This window comes from Strix aluco, chromosome 26 (genome assembly GCF_031877795.1).
Source record: "Strix aluco isolate bStrAlu1 chromosome 26, bStrAlu1.hap1, whole genome shotgun sequence".
Classification (NCBI taxonomy): Eukaryota; Metazoa; Chordata; class Aves; order Strigiformes; family Strigidae; genus Strix; species Strix aluco.
Genome location: NC_133956.1, coordinates 7,366,969 through 7,388,851, shown reverse-complemented (window position 1 = coordinate 7,388,851; position 21,883 = coordinate 7,366,969). Strand labels below are relative to the sequence as shown.

Sequence of the window (21,883 nt, the reverse complement as noted above, 5' to 3'; positions counted from 1 at the left end):
TGAGGCGGCGGCGGCGGCTCGGAGCGACAATGGGGGGCGCCCGGGGCGCACGTGGGGCCGCCGCCGCTGCCGGGGGTCGGCGGCCCGGGGCGGGGGGTGCGAAGCGGGGGGGGGGGTGGGGGAGCGCGGTCGTCCCGCTCCGCTCCGTCCCGCCCCGCCGCTGCCCCGCGCGGCGCTGGGGCACTCCCCTCCCCCGCCCTCCTCCCGCCCCTCCGGGCCCTCCCCCTGTGTCACGGCGGCGCCCGCAGTCGGGGACGGGCACGGCGGAGGGAGGGAAGGAGCGAGCGAGCGAGCGAACGAACGGCGGCCGCCCCAGCATGTGGCCCGCCCGCGCCGTGGCGGCAGCGCGGCGGCGGCGGCGGCGGCGGGCAGGTGCGCGGCCGCTGAAACGGAGCGGGGGGGCGTAGGGGCGGGGAGCCGCCCGCCCGCCGCCCGCCCGCCCGCCGCCGCCGCCGCCCTCGCCCGGCGCTGTCAGGTGCGTGCCGCCCGCCAGCATGGCTCCGCCGCGCCGCCGGACTTAGCGCCGGGCCGCCCGCCGCGGCCCCGAGCCGCCCCGGGGGGGGAGGCTGCGCGCCCGCCGTGCCAAAAGCTTCCCCCCACCCCCCACCCCCTTCCTCCTCCTCCTCCTCCTCCTCCCCGCCACCTCCATCCCGCTTCTCCCCGCCCAGGTGCCCCCCGCCGCCCGGCTCCGGAGTACGCCGGTCCCCGGCCGAGGATGCCGCCCGCCGCCGGTCGCTCCGGTTCATCTGTTGCTGCCTGACCGCGCCGCCAGCCCGGTGCAGCCTCCGCCGATGGATGCGGCAGCCCCCGCGCCCAGCCCGCCCGCAGCCGCCCCGCTGGCCGTCGTGCCGGGAACGACTCCGGAGCTCCGCGGCTGGTAAAAAAAAAAAAAAAAACAACAAAAAAACCAACAAAAACCAAAACAAAACCAAAACCAAACCAAAAACCAACCCCCGCGTCTCGCCCGGGGCTGGAGAGGCGACCGATGAATATGCAGCGTCCCCCCCGGCTCGTCTCTCCCGTTAGCGCGGAGCCGGGCAGAGCCGCCTCCTAGAGCTCCGCCGGACTTCGGGCTGCGCCCCGCCAGGACCCGGGCGCACGGAGCGGCTCCTCCTCCCCTTCTCCCCTTCCATCCGAGCTTGGAGCCCTTCTTCGCACTCCTCTCCCTCTCGTGTTTTTGGGGTTTTTTGTGGTTGTTTTTTTTTTTTTGTCTGTGGTTCTTTTTTTTTTTTTGGTGGAAACCGACCGTAACTCCGGGGAGGGGGTTGTTGGCGGGGGGTGGGGGGGTGGGAGCAGCGGGGAGGGGACCATGGAAGAAAAGCTCCAGGCGCATCAGGTGGAGATCGACCCGGATTTCGAGCCGCAGAGCCGGCCCCGGTCCTGCACTTGGCCTCTCCCCCACCCCGACTTCGCGGCGGAGGAGGAGGATGGGGGCGCGGCGGGAGGACCCCCGGCGCTGGCGGCCGGCGGCGGGGAGGGAGCCGAGAACGCGGCGGCCCCGGCGGAGCGCAGAGCCGCCGCCGCCGCCTCCCTGCCGCCCCCCGGCGCGGACGTCGGGCAGCTCCGCAAGGCCAAGACCTCCCGGAGGAACGCCTGGGGCAACCTCTCCTACGCCGACCTCATCACCAAAGCCATCGAGAGCTCGCCGGAGAAGCGCCTCACCCTCTCCCAGATCTACGACTGGATGGTGCGATACGTCCCCTACTTTAAGGATAAAGGAGACAGCAACAGCTCCGCCGGCTGGAAGGTACCTGACCCCCCCCCGACCCAAACCCCACCGCAACTTTCCCCCCTGCTCCCGAAGGCTCCTCAAGGGTGCTTCCCCCGGGCAGCCAGAGCTTGCCCCTGGCTCGGTTGGGGTTTGGGGGATCCCCGCTTTCCTCACGGTTGGGGGGGATAAGGGCTTAGTCAAGTTTTGGGGAGAGTCGGTGCCTCGTGGTGTCGCTCGTTGGAGCCGGGCTGAGCTTGTCCCCGGTTCACCCGCTGGCCTGGGGCTGAGTGGCACGGCAGAGCCGGGGCGCCGTGCCGCCATCGTGCCCGGGGGACGGCACGGAGAGGGGATGGTGGCGGGCAGGGTGGCCACGGCCGGCTCTCCCGCTGGCACGCAAGTGGCGGGGTATGGTGAATGACAGTCCCGCCGCCACGGCTCTGCCTGTCCCTGCCTGTGGGCCCTGAGTGCCAGCGGCGTGCCCAGGAGGACAGCCGGAGGGAGGGCTGTCCCCAAACAGGTGTCTCTGGGCTGGCTTTCACCCAGTGTGTCTCCCCTGTCTCAGCCCCCTCCTTCCCCAGGGCCGCGTCCCCCTCCTGGGGGGCCACGCAGGCAGCACACGGCCCCCACGGCTCCACACTGGCTTTCCCCAGCTCTGCTCCCGCCTGGCACCGGGGGCTTGTTAGAAATCCCTGGCGTGGGCAGTAATCCCCCTCACGCTCGGTGCAAGCTGGGGACGCATCGCACCAACCATCCCAGCACCGGGCGAGGGCTCGGTGGGTGCCAGGTCCCGAGGGGGGGTCACACTGGCCCCTGCCCCTCCGGCTGTCGCTTGCCTGGCTCCGCGCTGGGAAGGGGTAAGAGATCAGATCGCCTGTGTCCAGATGGTGTCAGTAAAAAGGAGACGGTTTCTCTTAAGCCCTCCCCTAAGCCCTGTCACCTCCAGTGTGATTAGTGTGTAACGAGGCTTCGGGGGCTCTAATACCAGCCTGCCGTCCTGGCACTGCATGCCCTGGCTCCGTCGGAGGTGGCCGGACCCGGCCCGCCTTGGGGGTTCCTTCTTGGTTGCAAACGGGGCTCTTTTGGGGCAGGGAGGCCAGACTCTGTCTGTCTGCGGCACCCGTGGCCAGGCCGTGGGAGCTGGTGTTGCGTGGAGGCTGGGCATCCTCTCTGCCTTGCCCCACTCGTGACGGGTGGGCAGGAGGCAGCTGGTGCCCCCCCAGTGCAGAGATTCACCAGGGAGGATGTCGGGGGCTGTGGAGGTGGCAGGAAGCGGCGGTTGCGTGGAGGCCTCTCAAACCTCCACCTGGGGCGAGACCTGCGTGGCCCTGGGCACGCACTGAGGGAGAAGGGTCTCCCCAAGGCTTGCACGCGTGGGGGACAGTGGAGGGTGCACACTGATGGGGTCTGGGGACATGTTGAGAAGGTTTGTCGGGGCTATGGCCCAGTGGCTGGGAGGACTGGAATGAGGAGCGAAGGGATTCCCAGGCAGCTGTGTGTGTCACTGGGGTGTGGGACGCTTGGGGACCCCCCCAGCTGGGTGTCCCTGAAGGGCAGCCTGGGGGAGTGAGGGTGAGGGGACGGAACCGTGAACAAGTCTGTGTGCCCAGCCGTGGCCAGGCAGGAGCGGGGAAGGGGGATGCTCGTGTCTCCTGGCGCTGGCACTCGAGCCAAAGCCGTGGAGAAAAACCCTCCTGGAGTGGGAAGGACTCCGGCCAGGGACGGTGGGGCCAGCAGCCACCCTTGTCACAGGCAGTTGCTGGGTTTTGATCCACCCATGGCTTGCACAGGACGGAGGAGTGACTCGTGTCCTCTCTGGGCGTGCCGGGGCTTGCACAGGGGACAGTGGCAACGCGCGGGTGTGTCTGTGCGGGTGTGCAAGGTGGCACAGGCTTCCCGTCCCGCCTACACTGGCACTGGCTTTTGGCCCCTGGGCAAGGACAGGCTGTGACGGCAGCGTTGCCTGCTCGCATCAGTCCTGGCAGAGGCGACCCTTGAGGGCATCTTTCCGGGAAAGCAGGAGTGGCCTTTCCACGTGTCAGCTGTCACCCTGGGGGTCCCCAGGGCCACGGGAGGGCCAACACCTTCTCCTGGCACAGCCTCCACCAGGGAGCGTGTGGGAGCAACGTGGGTTGTTCAGCCCTGTCCCTTGCCCCCCACGCCCTTCTTGGTGTCCCTTGTGCCCTGGGGTAGGAGCGGTGCCTGGCCTGTGTCCCCATACCAGCACTGCCCGGGGTGCTACCAACAGAGCGCCGTCACCCAGCGTGGGGTTTGGTGGCTTTCTCGAGGGGGCTGCGTCCCTGGAGACTTTGTGCTGTGTGATGTGCGAGAGGGGAGAAAAGGCTCGGGGTCCAGCAGCTGTTGGGCACGAAGGGGCATTTTCAGGGGCCGCTTGCTCAGGTGGTGTCGCCTGGGTGCACCCTGGCATGGGGTGCTCTCCACCTTCCTGGCCCATCTCCGGGTCAGAGTGGCTCCGCCGTGGCTCTGCCTATTTTCTGCTGGGCTGCGGGCAGGCGGCTCTGCTGCCCGGGCTGCACCGCTGCTGCCTGCTCCCTCCTGGCAGCCCCCCATGCGTTGGCACTGTGGCTTAAACCTCCCAGCCTGGCCCAGAGCTCGGGCTGGTCACAGGGCAGACGGGCAGGCCTAGGGCTGCCCAGCGAAACGCCCTGCCTGACCTGCCTACACAGCAGGCAGGGCAGGGCAGGGTACCTTGGGGCAGTCCTGATGCTGCAGGTGCCCGATCCCCAGCTGGGGCTGGTGGTGCAAGGGCTGGCAAGAGCCCAGGGTGAGAAGCAGCGTGCACAGACCCCCTTTGCTTGGCGGTCTTCTTGGACACCAGTGTGTCAGGGATTAAGCACCTTCCCCATGTCCCTCCTGGCTGTCCCCTGCCCCGGACCCCCTGGGTGCCCCTGCTCATCCCTCCCCGGGCTGGCTGGCAGCTGGTGGTGCCGGGGGAGCACCCAGAGTGCTGGGCAGTCAATTTTGTGGTAACGAGCTGCTGGCGGCTTATTAAAGAGCCCCTGGAGATGCCACGTCCCTCCTGCCCCAGGCCTGGGAGAAGCATGGTGGATTTAAAGCGTTTCATTACCCAGCACAGCGGTGTCGGAGGGGGGTCTCGGGTAATGGGCTGCTCCTTTAATTAGCTCCTTCGCAGCCTCCCCACGCTGGGAAGAGCGGACAGTGGAGGTCTGGGAGCCCGGCCGAGGGCACAGCAATCCCCACGGGGTGCTGGCTGTGCTGCTGGTGGTCTGGCAGGACTTCCCCAACACCCCCCCGCCCTGCTCTGGCACTGGGGGACTTTCCCAGCAGGACACTTTCCCGCATCCAGCCCGCTGTGGGGATGCTGCGCCCGCGCCTGGCGGTGGTGTCCGATGTGTCTGTCGGGGATGTGTTCCCTGGGCTGATCTCTCGGAGGGGAAGGATGCCAGCATGGGGTGCGTTTTGGGGTCAGGCCTCTCCTTCCCTGCCAAGCTGCTCATTGCATTACTTGGTTTTATGGTGAGGTAAACTGAGGCACAGTATCTAAACACCTCGGCCGTGCTCAGCATCGGGACCAGGACCCAGCCCTGTCTAATGGGGAGGGGGGGGATGCTCTGGCCGCTGCCCCCTCAGAATGCGCGTCCCCCCGTGCTGCAGCGGGCTGGGCTGGCACGTTGGGCTCCTGCACTGGGAGCTGCTGCTGCTGCTTCCCGATGCAGGGCAGCAGGCGCCCGTTGACTGACAGTTCTGCTTAATTAGGGAGTTGTTATTTTATCAATTCCAAAGCGCTTGAAGTTTTCTGCTCCAGCTCACGCTTTCCACTTGTTAATGGGAAACCAACACCCTCCGTCAAAAAGGCAGCGGCACTGATGCATTTTAAAGGTTTCTGCTTGCTCCGGTTTGACATCCAAAATATAACAATCAAGCAATCAGCTGGTGGATGCCTGTTTGATGCAGCTCTGACAGCGCTGAAAACCTTAATTTCCCAGCCCTCCCCTACACCTCCTCCTCCTTTATATTGCTGGGTCGGTAGTGTGGCGACTGCTCCCGGCGTGGGGGACCAGGTCCTGCTGGCCCACGGGAGCCGGGAGCACCATGAAGAGACACCCCCCCGCCAAATGCCACCTTCCCCTTGTGGGGCAGGACAGAAATGAATTGGGGAGAAAAAGGGGTGGAAAGGGTGTTTGGGTGGGAGCGTGGTCTGAGTGCCTCTTGCTGCCCAAGGGTTTGGGGTGTACCGGGGTGCTTCACGTCCCCGCTGGGCATGGAGACCCCGGAGCTACTGCTAGGGGGGCAGAGCCGTGGCCCTGTCCCGGAGCACAACCCCGCTGGGCACGGCAGGAGCATCCTTTAGAGGGGCTGCTCCTGGTGCTGCGTGCTCTGTCGCTGATGCCACCCCCTGCCCCAGCCCCTGCCCTTCCCCTCTTTCATGGGGGCTAGTGCATCTGCCTGGGATGTTGCCCAGTGCGGCTGGAGAGGCTGGAAACCAGCACCTGGGACTAATGGGGGCGACTTTCCCCTCGCAGAGGACAGCCTGGGTGCTAGTGAGGGAGCGGGTGGTACCATGGGGCAGTGGCACAGCGGGTTATGGGGTCGATGGGGTGACACGGCTGTGGGGGTGACAAGTTTCTGGGGGCGCACAGTGGGCTCACTCCCATTTGCACTGGGATTAGCACTGTGCATGCCACCTGGCCCCGGGGGGCTCGACAGAGGGCACGGCCTCGGGGCACAGGGCTGAGCGTGGGGGCTGCCGGGTCAGGGTTCCCGTTGGGGCGGCTCAGCTCAGCTCGGCTCAGCTCGGCTCAGCTCGGCTCATGGCTCCCCATCCTCTCCATATATGGAGATTTTTCCAGCAGCGTGGAGAGCCCGATGCTCTCCGGAGAGCTGCCCAGGAGAGCCCGGCTGTCCTGGGGGACAAACAGGGCCGGGAGGAGCCACCGGCTCCTTCGCCTCAGGGAAACCCCTCTGCATCATCCCCCAACAGCCCCTGGATAAGCCGCCCCAGCTTTCCAGTCCCCACAGGTGTAACGCCTCTGGGGTTCCCCCCAATCCTTTCCCACAGCACAGGTGGGGTCCCCTGGGATGCTGGGCTGGGGTACCCGACCCTTCATCATCCCGGGGCTGGAGCAGGGGACTCCTCGCCTGTCCCCAACTTCACGCAGGGATGGGGGAGCCGCTTGCTTCCCGCCGAGCTGCCGTGATGTGCTCCGGTGCTGCTGGCGGCGTGGCTGTGAGGAATCCCTCAGGCTCCTTTCCTCCTTCCCGCCTCATTTTTCTCTCTCCTTTTGGAGGTTTTTCATCTTCCTTCTAATTTTTTTTTTTCCCCCCCTTCTTCTGGAATCGCTTTTCATGCAGCGCTAACTGCTGAAGTAACACAAACCTGCTAAATGGTCCAGCTTTATGATAGCATAAAAATGATACTACAGCAGTGAGTGGGGCTTTATTAAACCCAAGGGAAAGGCTCCAAATGAACAGCTTGCTCTGCTCTTAGCTTTTCCCCCCACTCCCCCCCTTTATTTTTAATAACCGCTGGAATATAAACTACAGTTAAGATCCTGCGGACTAGAAGAGCGCTCACAGCCCGGCGTTATCTCCGTCCATCCCCACGTGCAGGTCCCTGTGCGCATCCCTCCCTCCCGTTTGCCCAGTGCTGTGATGGGAGGACCAGCATCCTTGGCTGAGAAATGAATTTTGTGGTGTTTGACTTCGTACCTAAAAAGCCTCATAAATATTTTGCAGGGAGGCTGTGTCCCTGTTGGGTTGGGCCGGGTGTGATGTGGGAGCGAGCTGGAGCTCCTTGGCCTGGCTTCCCATTCTGGTGGGATCCTCGCCGGGATGCTGCTGGCAGTGGGAGATCCCCTGGGCTTAGGGAGCGGGGGTTGGACACCTCTCACTACCGTGTCCTCGCAGAGGCAGCACGCAGGAAGGGGATGAATCCCCACTCCCCACCACTGCAGCGGGGTCTGGGCACGGTTGGACCCCCAGCCCCAGGCTGCCCCCGTCATCCCCAGGGTCCACCCCAAGCCCCGCTGTTGCCGTGCCCTTTGGTCTCTCATGGGGATGCTCCGGAGCTGGCTATGGAGTCTCCCCCTTGCCCTGCCACCCCACTGCACCCCACCCCTGCCTGAGAGGAGGTAGCTGCCTCCCCCCCCTGCCTTCCCACACCCACCGGTGGTGGGCTCGCCACTCCCTGATCGCATTACTTTTAATTAGCCCGACACTTCCCGTCGGCTCCTGTCTCCTGCTGAAGGTGCCTGATTAGAGCTGAGGTGAAAGGCACTTTGGGTTACGGAAGGACACGCGGAGAGGCTCGCCTGTCTGCCGCTGAAGCTCATTTTGGACAGCATCTGTTCATTATTATGTGGTGCCTTGGCCGGGCGCCAGCCAGAACTGAAAGCCCCGGCACAAAGCTTGCTTTCACCCGCCGCGGGGAGGAGGAGGCAGCCGGCGCTGGGAGGGGGTGCGGGGACCCCCAAAGCAGGCTGGTCCTTTCCCTCCCAGAGGGGATGCTCCAGCATCCCAGAGCATCCTGAGCTGTCGCCTGCTATGGGTCTGGCTGTGGGGTGTCCAGCCCCTCAGGACTGCTGCTATCCTGTGGGGTGGGGGGCAGCAGCAGGGAGCTGCCCCAGGGAGGTTAGCAGCAGGACGGGGTGATGTTGGGGTCTGCATGGCTGGTGCCTACTGTTTTAAGGAGGGGGCTCATCCTTCCCCTCCCCAGCACCCCCCTGCCACGCTGTGCTGTGCCCGTCGGGGCTGTGTGCTGTGCCAGGGCTGGGCAGTGGGGACGCTTCTGGGCTGTGCTGCCTCCTGGCCCTCCAGGCACGGGTGCTGGGCTTGATGGCACTTTGTACCCACCAAGGCAGGGGTGCAGCAGCGATGCAGCCCGGCTCGCTGCTCCCCTGGGGCTTGGGGGGCAGAGGAGGATTCCCAAACTGGCAATGCTGGCACGCGGGGGGGGATGGCTCTGCCACCTGGATACCCTGGTGCAGGCAAACCCTTGCCTGCGCCTGCCCGTGGGGCTGGGCAGAGCACGGGGAGCTGCAGGCAGCGATGCCGCAGGGCACCCACCGCCTGTGCGCGCACGTCTGAATTTGCACGTGTTCCCTCGCACGCCTGTGCGGGTGCGTTTGGGACGCGGCGCGTGCACACACGACGCACGTGCGCCGGGCTGGCCATGTGCGCTCCCACGTGCGCTCGCGCCCACACGTTGCAGTCAGATGCGCGTTGGGTGCGCAAGGGCAGCGCGGGGAAGGACCCTCGAACACGCCTTGGGCTGGCTTGCGCCGCTGCACGGCCCTCCTGGGAGCAGGGGCTGGGGGCAACGTCCCCCCTGTTCTTGGGGAGCAGGGGGACACCACATGGCCTTGCTGTGGGGCGGTGGGTACCGCGGGGGCCGGGTGCTTTTGAAGACGTGGCTGTGACTGGGTGGGTGGGGGGGGGAGCCTGAGCCAAGGCGCCGAGCAGCCACCTTTGATTTGCTGGGAAGGGGGAAAAAAAAACCAAAAACAACCAAAAAACCAAAGAAAAAAAGCCAACCCCAAGAAAGAGAAGAAAGGCGAGGGTTGTTCGGAGCCGCCTGCCACCTGGCGCGGTGCCAGCCCGGGGACGCTCTGGAGCAGACATGCCAAGCTGTAATTGCAGACAGGCTCATTTCAAGAGACGAGACGGTTATTTTTAACTCGCGTTAAGGTAATGCACTGATCTCCTGCCTGCTGGTTCAAAAGTTCAAACCACCCCCTCCTCAAACCCCCCTTTGCTCGCCCACCCCATGCTGGCACCCTGGGCTCTGGGTGCCCCCCTGGAAGGCCATCCCCTTCCCCGCGGCCCAGCGGCGGGGCAGCCTGGCGCTGCCAGACACCCTCGCCCTCCCCGGGGCAGCCTTTGTGTCTCCCGGGGTGTCTGGCTCCTCTCCTGCGGGATTGGGAGGAGGCTGCAGCCGGGGCCAGCCCCGGGGTACAGAGGAGACGGGCATTCGCGGGGCTGTGCCAGCTCCGTGCTCGGCCTTGGCGCTGCCGAGGTCCCTGAGGGATGGTGCCGGGGATGGGCGCTGCGTGCCAGGGAGCCAGATGCTGCTCGGAGCGCGGTGGGAAAGCCTCGCGGTGCTCTGCGTGGTGACGCTGCTCATTCTCCGAGGTCCCCAAGCCCCTTCCAGTCACGGCTCCGTGTGCTGGTGGCTGTGCCACCCCAGGGACCGCTGGCATCTCCTCCAGCAGCCAGGCTGGCTGGGACAGCAGGGCAGTGTGGGGATGGTGGGATGTGCTCCCAGTGCTGCTTTTCGGTCCAAAAACCAGGTGGAGGGTTATACCACCTCTTTTTTTTTTTTTTTTCCTTAAAACATGTTGCAGATTGCCAGGAGGACTTGGGTGCTTTCTACTCCTCGGGGAGCAGATTTGCTGCCCTGAGACAGGATGTCACTGGCTGTGTGAGACCCAAGCAGTGCCAAGCTGGGGAGCATGGGGACGAGCCTGGCAGCAGCTCCCCAACCCTCTGCCCAAACCATCCGAAGCGAAAGTGGAGCAGAAATGCTCCACAGGTTTGGACCTGTAATAGCTGTAATTAATCCTTTGCCCCCTCATCAGCCCCCCCCAGGAGCAGAGCCGCTGGGAGCCAGCGAATGAAACCTCGGGGCGCTCCCAAGCAAGAGCGGTGTGTCCGTCCCCCTGTCCCCAAATGCCCTCTCGCCCTGGTTCGTGGCGTCAGCAGTTTGCCAGACGGCTGGGAACTCCCCGCGTGGCTGAGATGTCTTTTGTCCTCGGCCGTCGCATGGCCGGGACCGCCAGCTGCAGGTGCTTTGCTGCTCCTCCTTCCTGATGCCGTGGTTTGGCATTTCCCTCCCCTTGGATGTAGCTGCTTTCTGCAGGAGTGCGAAGATTTGGGGTTTGGGGGGACCCGGGGAGAGCTGAGATGCTCTGGCCACATTTTATGGCATTTTGCTGCTCGTCTGGGCTCATCGCTGGCTCCTGTGGCAGCGCATCATCTGCTGGAGCCGATAAATCAGGGGGAATAGCCCAGCTGCATCGGCGGTGAATTGCGGGACCGTTATCTGTAACGAGTTCAACAGGGATGGCACGACCGTGGGGGGAGCCTTACTGGCATTATTCCTGGACTGTGACCCTGGCAAAGTGGAGGACATCTCCTCGCCCAATGGGGTGGCCGGCTCTGCGGGGGGGTTAGGGGGCCTCATGCTTTGCTGCTCTGCCTGTGCAGACCCGTAGGATGGGGAGCGGAGGGGGACCGGGGGGCCACGTGGGTACCATTGGCTGGTGTCTTGCTGCTGGCGGGAGTGGGGAGCACATCAGTGTGTGCTGAGGTTTTGAGCATCCCTAGAGCCTGCCCAGGCTCTCGGATGTGTTTGGTAGTGTGGGATTGGAAACACACAACCTCTAAGGATGGGGGAGGTGGGGAGGCCACGATTGGGACTGTGCTTGGGACCGTGCTTGGGACCTCCTTTAGCAGCGGGTCTGCTGGCTCCATCCTGGCGACCAGCCTGTCCTTCTGCAGAGCCAGCCGGAGCTGCTGGGAGCCGACGGCTGCCGGGAGCAGGTTTAAACGGGATGAAGAAGGGCAAGTCCCCAGCTCCGCAACGCCGGCGGGTTCAGGCAGGCAGGGTGCCTGCTGTCACCTCCTGCCTGCAACTTGCCCGGCTGGCAGCTGGCCCTTGCACCCTCCCTGCCCCAGGTGGAGGGCTCATGCGAGGATGCAGGGAAGGAATTAACAAGCTTATGGAGCGACAGGCTCATAAATTTCAGCTTTTTTTTTTGAGACTGTCAAACCTATGCCTGTCCCAGGGATGTAAGACAGCATTTTATTGCTGCCTGCTTGATGGTTGTTCCCTTCTCCTCTGCGGCTGTGATTTATCTCTGCACTTTGCGCTGATTGGATTAGAAGTTTAAATGCTAAGGGTGCATAACAATATATTTTTCTTATTAATATTAAAAAATCATTATTGGATTTTTTATAGTTCTGTTTTGAATTGAATCCCCTTGCTTGATTTATTCTCTCTCCCAGAGTAGAATTTAATGCTAATAGGAACAATCATTGCTTTGTTTTGAATCTTTGACTGTTTGGAAAACTTTCCCTGCAAAGGGAAATTACAGCATTGTTAAGAGTCCATTAAAAGAGGGTTTGCCCATTCCTGGCTATTACCTGTGAGCTGGAGAGAAAACAAAAAAGCAAAGACAAAGAGTCTCTTTTGCAGGGCTTTCTGCTTATACCCTTCCCTAGGTGTAACGCAATTATCGTGCCAATTATAATCAGCTCTATTCTATCGCAGGTATTAATTGCAGGTCCTGTTGGTTCGATTTCTTGCGGGACGCCGGGTGGTGAATGTGTGTGTGTGGCAGCGGAGCGCGACTCATCTGCGCTCATCTACGCACGGGCGAAAGGCAGGGGCTTGGCTGCCTGCGACGGGGGGCAATGGGGTCTGGGGGGCTGCTCTGCTTCCCGCTGGATTTCATATTTTTAAGGCAAATACGAGAAGCACGACAGCAGCCCCTGGCTGATGCCTTCCGCAGCGTGTCCCCAGGGCTGTGGGTACCAAGTGGTGGGATGGAGGATGCTGGATTTCCTCCCTGCGATGCCCTTTGCCCCGGTGCAGAGGCTGAGTGGTGCCTCTGCCCGCGCGTGGGGACCAGCCATTGCCCACCCTGCGCCATGCCAGCCCCGGGACCCACCACATCCTTGCAGTTGTGCCCGGCATGCCTCGCTTCCAGGCAGCTGCCTGCAGCCCGCAGGGCTCCAACAGGCAACAGGGCTGGGCACACGCCCCACGGGCAGCCCTGGAAGGCGGAGGCAGGCAGGCAGGTGGGAATGGGGCAGGGGCTGGGGTGAGGGCACGATGCCAGGCAGCTGGAGACGTGCCTGGGCTCCACGCAGGGTGCTGGGACGGGTGCAGCGGCGATGGGGAGCTGTGCCAGGCTTGGCCTGCAGCCGGCAGGGTTGGCAGGGGGAGCGCAGCCTGCCCGGGCACGGCTGGGGCAGGCCTGGTCAGCCTTGGCCCCGAGGAGCGCCGAGGCGGAGCGGGAAGGCCGGGGTGTGGGGTGGCTGCTGGGTGTAGGTGGGAGCGGCAGGAATGTCAGCCCGAGGCACGCAGGGTCCCGTGTCGGCATGAACCTCCCTGAAGTGCTGCACCGTGCCAGGCCACCACCCTGCGCTCTGCACCCCGAAACCTGCACCTGCCACCCCCTCTCTGCTCCCCAAAGCCTGTACCCTGCACCCCACACTCTGCACCCCAGAACCTCTACCCTCCACCCTGCACTGTGCGCCCTAAACTCTGCTCCCTGCATCCTGCACCCCAAACTCTGCACCCTGCACCCCACCTGCCCAGACTCCCACCCAGACAGTGCTTTTTGCAAACCTGTACCCCCTCCCGCTGTGCACCCCGTACCTTGAATTCCCCCGTGCACCCCATACCCTGAACCTGCACACCCAGAAACCCACCTCTGCTTGCTGGACACCCCATACCCACACCCCACCTCCCTCCTATCCCCACCCAGCCCACCCCATACCTATTGTGCCCCCCCTGCTAACCTGGGGCTGCTGGGGCTGGGAGAAGGAGCAGGCAGGAGGGTGCCCTCACACACTGCACCATGGGCTTGGCTTTTCCCGGGGCTGCTGGCCCCCTGCCCCACGCATCTTGTCCTTGGTAAGGTCCGCACCTTGGAGTCACGGCTTGGGCACTGCCACCTGCCCTTCAGTGGGACTCCCAGTTGGCCCAGTGCACCCTGAGCACTGGGAAGCTCCATCTTGCCAGGCCGCTGTGCCTGGGTGACAATGCCCATGAGCCCCGGTGTGCTTGGCGCTGCCTCCACGACCCCTCCGTGCTCTGTGGGTTATGGGATGTCACTGCAAAGTGCATCAACTGGGGGGGAACCCCTGTCCCCCCTCGCTCCATGGCATGCCAGCATGAGCAGTTGGGATGTGCACCCCCTTGGGTCTGGGGGTGCAGTGCTGTCCCTTGGGGACCACCCTCTGCTGTGGCAGGGTGGGGGTTCCCAGCACACCCCTGTGTCCTGGCCCACACTGGTGTGATGGATGTTTGGAGAGCACTCCTGCTCACCCTGCTTTCCCACCGTGTGCTGCCAAGCCTGCAAAATAGTTTTTTTCCACCGCTGACAACGCTGTGGCAAACACACGCAGCGAAACAGCAGCCCTCAGTGTAATGAGAAAATGCCAGACGGGTGCGTCAGATGCCGGGCTGAGGGGAGCTAACACAGCCACGCCGTGGGGTCTGGCTCACCCCGGGGACGCGGCGAGGAGGTGCCGCCTCAGACCCCTCTGGAGCTGCGGGATGGGCCCCTCCTCGCATGTCGTGCCAGTGAGATGCCTGCTCAGAGGTGGTCCAGCCACCTCCCCGCTGCTGCCGGGACAGCACCACAGGGCACACGCGTGCCCCCCACCCCGTGCTGGTGGGTGGCACCGGGCATGGCCCCCCTGGTACCCGCACAGCATCCCCTGGCTTCCAAGCAGCGTGTCCTTAGGTGTCCTCCCATGCACTGGGACTGTCTGGCTGAGGTTTCCCGTGCCCCATTCACGGCCAGGCAGTGCTGGGATCCCGGTGGTGGGATACGCTCACCCTCCATGCGTATTTTTTGGCTGACCCCCTCTTGTTTTCCTTCCATCCTGGAGCCTGAGCGCGCCAGCCAAGGAGCGGCTGTACGGGGAAGCTGCCAGGCCCCCGAGCCGGCTGCGAGGCCGTAGGGTTTGTGGCAGCAGCAGCCCCGTGCTGGGCTTGCGGTGGTGGCTGCGGGCTTTGAGGTGGGGACCTGGCATGGGGGGTACCCCCAGAATGTGCAGCAGGGGCCTGGCAGGTACTTCTGTGCCTGTCCTGCTGCCCATCCCCAGGAGACAGGGACATGCCTCGATGCCTGTGCAGGGCTCGGAGGGGTCACCCCACAGCTGGGGTTTGGGAAACGAGATGGGGAGATGTGGGGTACAGGGCTGTGGGAAGACTGGGATGCAGTGGTGGGAGTTTTGGGGTGTGGGACTATGGAATGTGGGCTGCAGAGCTGGGAAGTGTGGGGTGCTGCAGCCACCACAGGAGACATGGAGCGGCGAGGGGAGACACGGGGTGGGCAGTGCTTGCAGTAGGGCCAGCCTGGCTCCCCAAAGCTCCCAGTTTAACCAGCAAGGCCCCAGCAAGGTACCCAGGTGCAGGGGTCCGGGGCAGGGCCCCATGCCCGCCCACCCCAGCCAAGACCCACAGGTGGCTCCTCAGCAGGGAGGAGGCTGCTCAGGGTCCCCTCCTGCCTCACTGGGGCACCCCATGATGGCAAAGCCCCAGGGAGACGGGGCCAGTGATGGCCTTGGTCCCCGAGTCCCCTCTCCCTGCCCCCAGCCCTATCCATGGCACAAATCCTGCTCCTGCCTGCGGAGATGGAGCAGAACCAGGGGGCTCCTATAATTATCCTCGCGCTCTGAATAATTCATAGCAGCATTACTCCAACAAAGCCTCTCCCTGCCCCGGCTCCCGGCCACGCTGCCTGGCAAGCACCGGCTGGCTTTGGGGGTGCCATAAAGGGAGCAGGCTGGCCGGGGTGGCGGGGTGGGACAGTGGGGTGTCTGTCACTGGCCACCTGCTCCAGGGGTTTGGGGGGCGGCGCAGGCAGGGGATGGAGGAGTGGGTTGGTGTGTGTGCCCCTGGGAGCGTTGCCATCCCCCCCACTGCCCCCCAGGCCGTGTGCCTCAGCTTCCTCCTCGTCATCCTCCAGGGATGCTGGGGTGAGCAGGACCGGCAAGGGGGTCGTTTCGCTGCCTAGCTCAGGACACTGTGTCTTTTCAAGCACACGGCACCCCGATCCCTCCAGCCATTCCTGCAGGGCTGGGTTTGACCCAGGGAGGTCGAGACTCCATCCATCCAGGATCCGGCTGTGGGGCCGGGAGCTCCTGGCCCCGAGCGCCTGCAAGGCCGGGAGCAGCGAGGGGTTAAACGCAATAAAGCCGGTGTGAAACTTTTGGCTGGGGAGCTGCAGGCAGAAAGTGCATTTGTAGCCGCAAGTGGCCGCCTTGAAGACGATCCAGATCTGTCTGGGAGCCGTCTGCTGCTAAAACCCTTTGATCCACTTACTTCTCCCCGGGGAGCTCCCTGCAGCTCTGGTGCTAATGCCCCCGTGGCGACAGGGGCTTAGCTGTCAGACGGATGCAGGAAAGATCCCCCCCTCCCGCTGCCAGGGAGGAAAGCAGCCACAAAAAAACGGGGGCAAAAAAACAGGGGCTTTGGGACAGGGGAGCGATGCCACCAGGCTTAATCCGTGGGGTACTGGGGGTGCCTGGGGGTGGGAGCAGGTTTGGCTGTTCCCAGGCAATGGGCAGGGATGTGAGGGATGGAGGGAGCGTCCCTGGGTGATTGCCGTGGTGCCAGGGCGTGGGGGGGATGGTGGTGCTGTCATGGGGGGGTTGCGTCATTGATGGCTCCCCAGGACTGCGGATCTGGGGGGGTCCCAGCCCTGCGGCCGACTGCCCTCGTGCAGGTCCACGTGCAGGGCTCAGCCAGAGCTGCTGGTGATTTTGAGGGTGATGAGGGTCCGGAGCAGCCCTGCTTGGGCGAACAAGTCCCTTCTGCCCCCCTGCCAAGCCCTGGGAGCAGGACGCACCCTCCCGGGGCTGGGAAGGCAGCGGTGGCACGCGTGGCTGTAGGGATGCTCTTGGGGACGCGGTTCCTATTCAACCTCACCCTGTATGGCCCCACAGCTTGCGTTTGTGGGGCAGGAGGTCTGGCCTCGTGCCCAGCTGCGCCTGAGCGTTTGGGGTTTACCCCGATGAATCTTTGTACCTGTTCCCAGCGTGTGTGGCACTGGGATCCCTGTGTCAGCCGTGCTGTGCCAAGCCATGGGGCATGGGGATAGCTCCTGGGATCAGTGAAGGTTTGGGGCGTAGGGAGTTTGGTTTTGAGTCAGTTGGGCAATGTTTGCTGGTGCGGAGGTTTTTTCCACAAAGAAAAAAGCAAGTTTGGGTCAACCAGCCCAGATGATAGCAGAGTGGCTGAAAGGGGAAGGCAGGAAAACCGGCAGCGCTGGGCAGCCAGCAGCCAGCTCCCGCGGGGTTAAATGACATATCAACAGTTTTGGTTTGTAGCGATTACTTTGCTTTTACTATAGGAAATGTTTAAAGATGGGGAAGCTGAAATAAGCAGCTGTACTGGACCTCAAATACGCATTTTCCAGTGGGTGTCAGGACTTCAAGGATGCGCTGGTCTGTGCCCTTGTCCTCCCTGCATCCCCGTGGCGGATGGGTTTCACCCCTTCACCTCGGGGGTCCCAGAGGGAAGCAGGGCTGTACAGCACGGGGAGGGATGGGGCCGGCGTGGTGCTGAGCCCTGCAAGGGGAGACTTCCGCGTGGGCTGTGTCCTGCGCCCCGGAGAACACACACGGGTGAGTTATGGATGGAGCCATTAACCGCAGGCTGTGCACAGAGCAGGATGAGGCCGTGGGCAGGAGAAGGGACACAATGTCCTTCTCCCTCCTGGGGGATGGTGTTTGGGAGCTGGTGCTTTGGCCGGTACCCGATGCTGCCTGTGGTTTTGGTGACGCTGGGCTGCCCTGCCAGCAGGACGGCGTTGCCTCCGCCGCTGCCAGCAGCCCTGGCCACACTCGCCGGGAAGGAAAAAGCCATCGAGGGGGTGGCGGAGCCGCGGGAGAGGCCAGGGGACAGTCACGGCCAGGGATGGTCACGGCTGGGTCCGGAGGGCTCACGGAGGGGCTGAAGGGGTGGGATGGAGGTGTGAAGGGAGGCCAGCGCGGAGCGAACAAAAGCTGCATTGAGTGACAGCGCCCGGCCGCCCCACCGCCAGCGGAGCAGGAGCCTGGCCAGGAAAAACAGGGCCTGGAGCGGGGAGCACATCGTGTCCCTGGCTGGGGCCGCCGGGGCCCTCGGTACATTCTGTAGCGGAGGAAGCTGGCGCGGGGACGGGCTGGCTCACCGGCTGCTGCAGCGCAGCTGACCCCGGCGGGGAGAGGCGCGGGGGGCTCCCCCCTGGCTGCTGCACCCTCCGATTGCTCACCGGGGCTAATTGCGTAACGAGCCCTGCTGAGAACGGCCGGACCCCCCTCCCCACCCGCTGGCTCAAGGGGGGGTCAGAGGCTCCTCGGTTCTAGGTCAGCGCTGGGGGAGGAGGCGATGGGGTTTGTGTGGGGGGGGGGATCGGGGACCGGCTTGCAGACAGCGAGTGGGCGCCGTGCCCAGGAATTCGAGGATGGTTTGCAGGCTGCGCTGCCCAGGCAGCAGCGTCTAATTCAATTAAAGCTCAGTGTCACGAAGCCGGGAGGCCGGCAGCGCGTGGGAGCCGGGTGGGGGCCCCCGCGGGGAAGGCGGCCGTCTGAAGGGCTGCCAGGTCCCCTGGGAAACAGTCCCGGCGTCAGTGAGCTGGGGGTGTCCCGACCCCCCAACCTCTGCTGGAAGAGCTGGCATGCGGGGCATGAGGATGTACCCAGATGCCCACAGCCCAGGGACCCCATGGAGCTGCTGGAGGTGTCACCCCCCAGTTCGGAGGTATTGGGGTGACCCCGGGTGCTCAGACCCTCGGGATGGGCTTCCAGGTGACAGGAGTCGGGAGCAGCTGCCTTGTGCAGTGACGCGTGGCTTCCCATTGCTTCCACACCTCCCTCTGCCCCCGGCATCCTCTGTCCCCCTCCATGGCACTCCACCCCAGCCCTGCTGCAGTTCCCATCCCCTCACCTCCCCAGGAAAAACCCAAAATTAACAACCGGGGGGCTGTGGATGGGGTTCAAACCCCTGCGGTTTGGGCTCAGGGCATCGTCTCCCTGCAGTCCAGAGCTGATTTGTTCCTGGTGGTCTGGGCACCAGTTCCTCCTGCCCCTTTTTGGATATTTTGTGACCACCACCACCACCACCCCCCCTCCCTGGACACCTATTTTTTGGCGGCTTTGTTTCCAAGTGTCTGATTCCTCCAACAGAAAGACAAGACCCTGCTGGCAGCGTGAGCCCAAGGAGGGTCCTGCAGCAGCGAGCGGCTGAGCCCGGCAGCCCCTGGCATTGCTGCCAGTTCGCAGGCAGGGCAGGTTTTCAGGGTCTCTTGCTCCAGAGGGAGTCAGCACAAAAAAACAGCCCTGAGGATGCTGCATGGCCTGACCTGGAGCATCTCCACCTGCCTTCCAGTCCAGCTGACAGGAGGGGGGCTGGCCCCTTTGCAGCACCCATCGCTCAGGGTCAGAGTGGCCCCACGGGGCTGTGGCGGTGCTGGGGTGGATCTGGCTCCTCCCTTGAGCGGCACCGGGACTGTCAGCTCTGGCTGATGTAATTTTTGCCATTATAGGTAAAACTGCTCTGCCTCGGGTGGCGAACTCCTCTGAGACGGGTAGAAGGGGATTGTTGTGATCCTGTTGCCTTGCAGCATCCTACAGGGAACTGCTGCCTCCCCAGGTGTGCTGCCTCCTGCTCGGGCTGCGGGTGGTTGCAGATTCATTTTCAGAGCTGTGCTGGGGGCCAGAGGCTGCATTTCCCTACCCTGGCAGCCCCCACTGTAGCTCTGGTTACTTGTTACCCCTGGTCCTGCTGGTTTTATACCTGGTCTGGAAGGACCCCTGCAGCCTCCCTGTTGCCTCGGTGTGTGTGCAAGCGCAGCCCAGAGACCACCATGGTGGGCTGCGGCTGTGGCTTTCCTGCCACCCTGTGTGATCAAATAGGGCTTGGAGAGGGGGGACACCCTGCCTGGGGTAATGGTTCATCCCTGGTGGGGGGCAAACAGCTGAGATTTACAGCTGGGAAAGTTTGGGGCAGCGCAAGAAATCTTGGGGCGTCCCCAGTGTTTGTGAGCCCTTGGAGGGAAGAGCAGAGACTGTGATTAATCCAAAGGCAACCTGGGAGTGCCCTGGGGTGGGATCGCTGCCAGCCCCCCGGCAGAGCACTGAAGGATGGGCTGATGGTGGGGAGCTGCAGGCAGGGGAGCGTGTCCCTGGGCATCGCTGTGGGGAGACAAAGTGAGCAGGCAGCGGCGCGGTGGGTAGCAGGCACCAAAGCACTTGGCTGGGGCTGGGGTGCAGTGGCTCCTCTCTCCCTGCTGCCACCAGCCCAGCAGAGCAGCCCCAGGCGGGGTGGCAATGTCCCCAAGAGGAAAGCCCCCACCAGTGCCTCAGAGGGATGGCAAGGTGGGGCTGACCCTATCGGGACCCCCAGGGCATGTGCCTGTCTGGTGCAGGGCAGGGACCCCCTTGCAGGAGGAGAAGGCAGATGAAGCCGGGGTGCATCGCTGGGCCCCCCCCCCCGCTCCGCTTCGCCACCCTCCCTTACCTGCGGGATGTCTCCTGCCGTTTCCCTGGCAACGGCGATGGCATCCCGAACACCTCGGGCAGAGTTTCCCTGCCTCCCCTGCGATGTCATCCGCCGTTTCCCGGGTAACCCAGCATCCGGAGCCGGCTCTGGCAGGCAGGTAGAGGAGGACCTCAGCCCACCCACTGCCTTCTGCTGTGCCCAGCCGTTCGCCACCCGAAAGCAGAGCACTGGTGGAAGGGCTGTGTGGTGGCCCATGATGGCCTTGGGTGGCTGTAGCCGAGCTGTGGGGCAGGCCCAGGGCTGCTCTTTCTAGACCCAGGGATGGGCAGACAAGGCAAATGGCCTGGCAGCCTTGGGGGAGCAGGCAGCCCTGCCTGTCACACACAGAGCCTGGTCCATGCTCTGCTCCCTGAGGGTGCCTTGTGGGTCTGCCTGGCATTGGGGACCCCAGTGAATGGGCACCTTGTGGGGTGGAAGGAGAATGACACCCACCCTGTGTCCCACCCCATCCCTGCACAAAGGGCTGGGGACTGTGGCTGGACTTGTGGGGAGTCGGTGTTCCCAAGGGGAGAATAGCCAAGGGAGGTTGGAAAGTGTCCGGGACAACCAGTAATTCCCTTTCCTGGTCACCTTTGAGCAACTGATCTTGGCAGGAGGTGTTGACTTCCAGGAGGGCACTGGTGAGCCATGCTGAACATCCCACTCGGTGCTGGTCCTGGGGCTGTTTTCCTTCAGGCAATTCACTTAATGCCCTGAGCCTGTCCTGGGATGAACGCACTGAGCAGAAAGTGTGCTGGCAGCTGGCATTGCCCCCCTTGCTCTATAAACAGCTTTGCTCCATCCCAAGCCCAAGTGTCAAGTCCTCCTGCTCCCAGTGCAAGTCTGCAAGAGACCAGAAACCCCACTAAATCCCACTGCAGCAGAGTTTAGCGCTGGGTCCTGGGACAGGGACAGGACAGTGGCAGCCCCAGGTGCTTTCTCCACCAGGAGCCTGGGAGGTCCCTTGATGCAGCAGGGGTGGCTGCGGGGGCCCCAGCCCAGGCGCCGAGGGGGCCGGGGGAATTGTATTTGGATGAAATCGGAGCCTGTGGCGCGGCAGTAGCCAGGATTTCCCTGTGGATCCTGCGCTCTGCCCCACGCGCTGGGGCCAGGGAGGTGAGCGCAGGCAGGGGCTGTCAGCTGGGGTTTTTTGGGGGGAGCCACGGCTCTGCTGGCAGCCAACCGCTCTCCTGTGTGTCCCCCGCTTGGGTGCATCACTTTGGGCAGGGGCTGGCTCGCTGTGCCCTTGCCTGTACTGCCTGGACCAAGGGGGTCTGCCAGCCCTATCCTGCTGAGCCCCCAAGGCAGGGGGCTGCCCCAGGGAGAGCCCCCTCCCTTTCTGAGCCCACCAGTGGGGCTGTGCTCACACCCCCAGCCTTGCAGGATGCAAACACATCGGTGCAACCCTGCGTGCGCGAGCCAGCGTGTCACCGTGGGGTGACACCAGGAGTCCGCGGGCTGCCCCGTGCCTTGCTTGGCCGCGGTGGCAGCAGTCACGGGCAGGGCTGTGCAGGAAGCCCAGTGACCCAAAAAGGGCTCAGTGGGTGCCTGGAGGCTGCAGGGTGCCGGAGGTGCCATAGATGGGAAGCGTTGGGGTGCGGGAGCCTCCTGCCCCGGGGGGTGTTACCCTGCCCTGCAGTGAATGGCACAAGCCCCAGTGCTTGCCGGGGCACGGGGAGGGGGGGGCTTGCAATCCCCACCAGCTGGGTGGCTGATGTGTGTGGGGGAGGCCTCCCCTCCTCCCGGCTCCCTGCGCTGTGAGTAAGCACAGGCTGGCGAGACCCCGGCGTGAGGAGCTGTGGGGGTGGCGGAGGGGGGGGGGGCCGTAATTAGCAGGTGCAGAGCAAGCTGCTGCTGGTCGGGTCAGCTGAGTCACCGCGCAGGCGGCGTGTGTGCCGCGACACACGCCTCTGCACGCAGGCGTGGGTGAC

The 21,883-nt window shown here is 64.1% G+C and overlaps 1 protein-coding gene across 2 annotated transcripts in view; it reads left to right on the top strand.

Moving 5' to 3' along the window:
• The first annotated feature begins 271 nt into the window (after positions 1–271).
• The window catches only part of FOXO6 (forkhead box O6), a 39,956-nt gene continuing 18,344 nt past the window's right edge, over positions 272–21,883 (top strand). Inside the window, exons 1-2 of one of the 2 annotated variants that reach the window (XM_074850937.1) lie at positions 272–475; positions 669–1,747. In XM_074850937.1, the coding sequence (XP_074707038.1) occupies positions 1,310–1,747 (438 nt within the window). In that variant the 5' untranslated portion in view covers positions 272–475; positions 669–1,309. Of the gene's footprint in view, positions 476–510; positions 1,748–21,883 lie in introns of those variants that run through there. The other variant, XM_074850938.1, reaches the window with a different exon arrangement.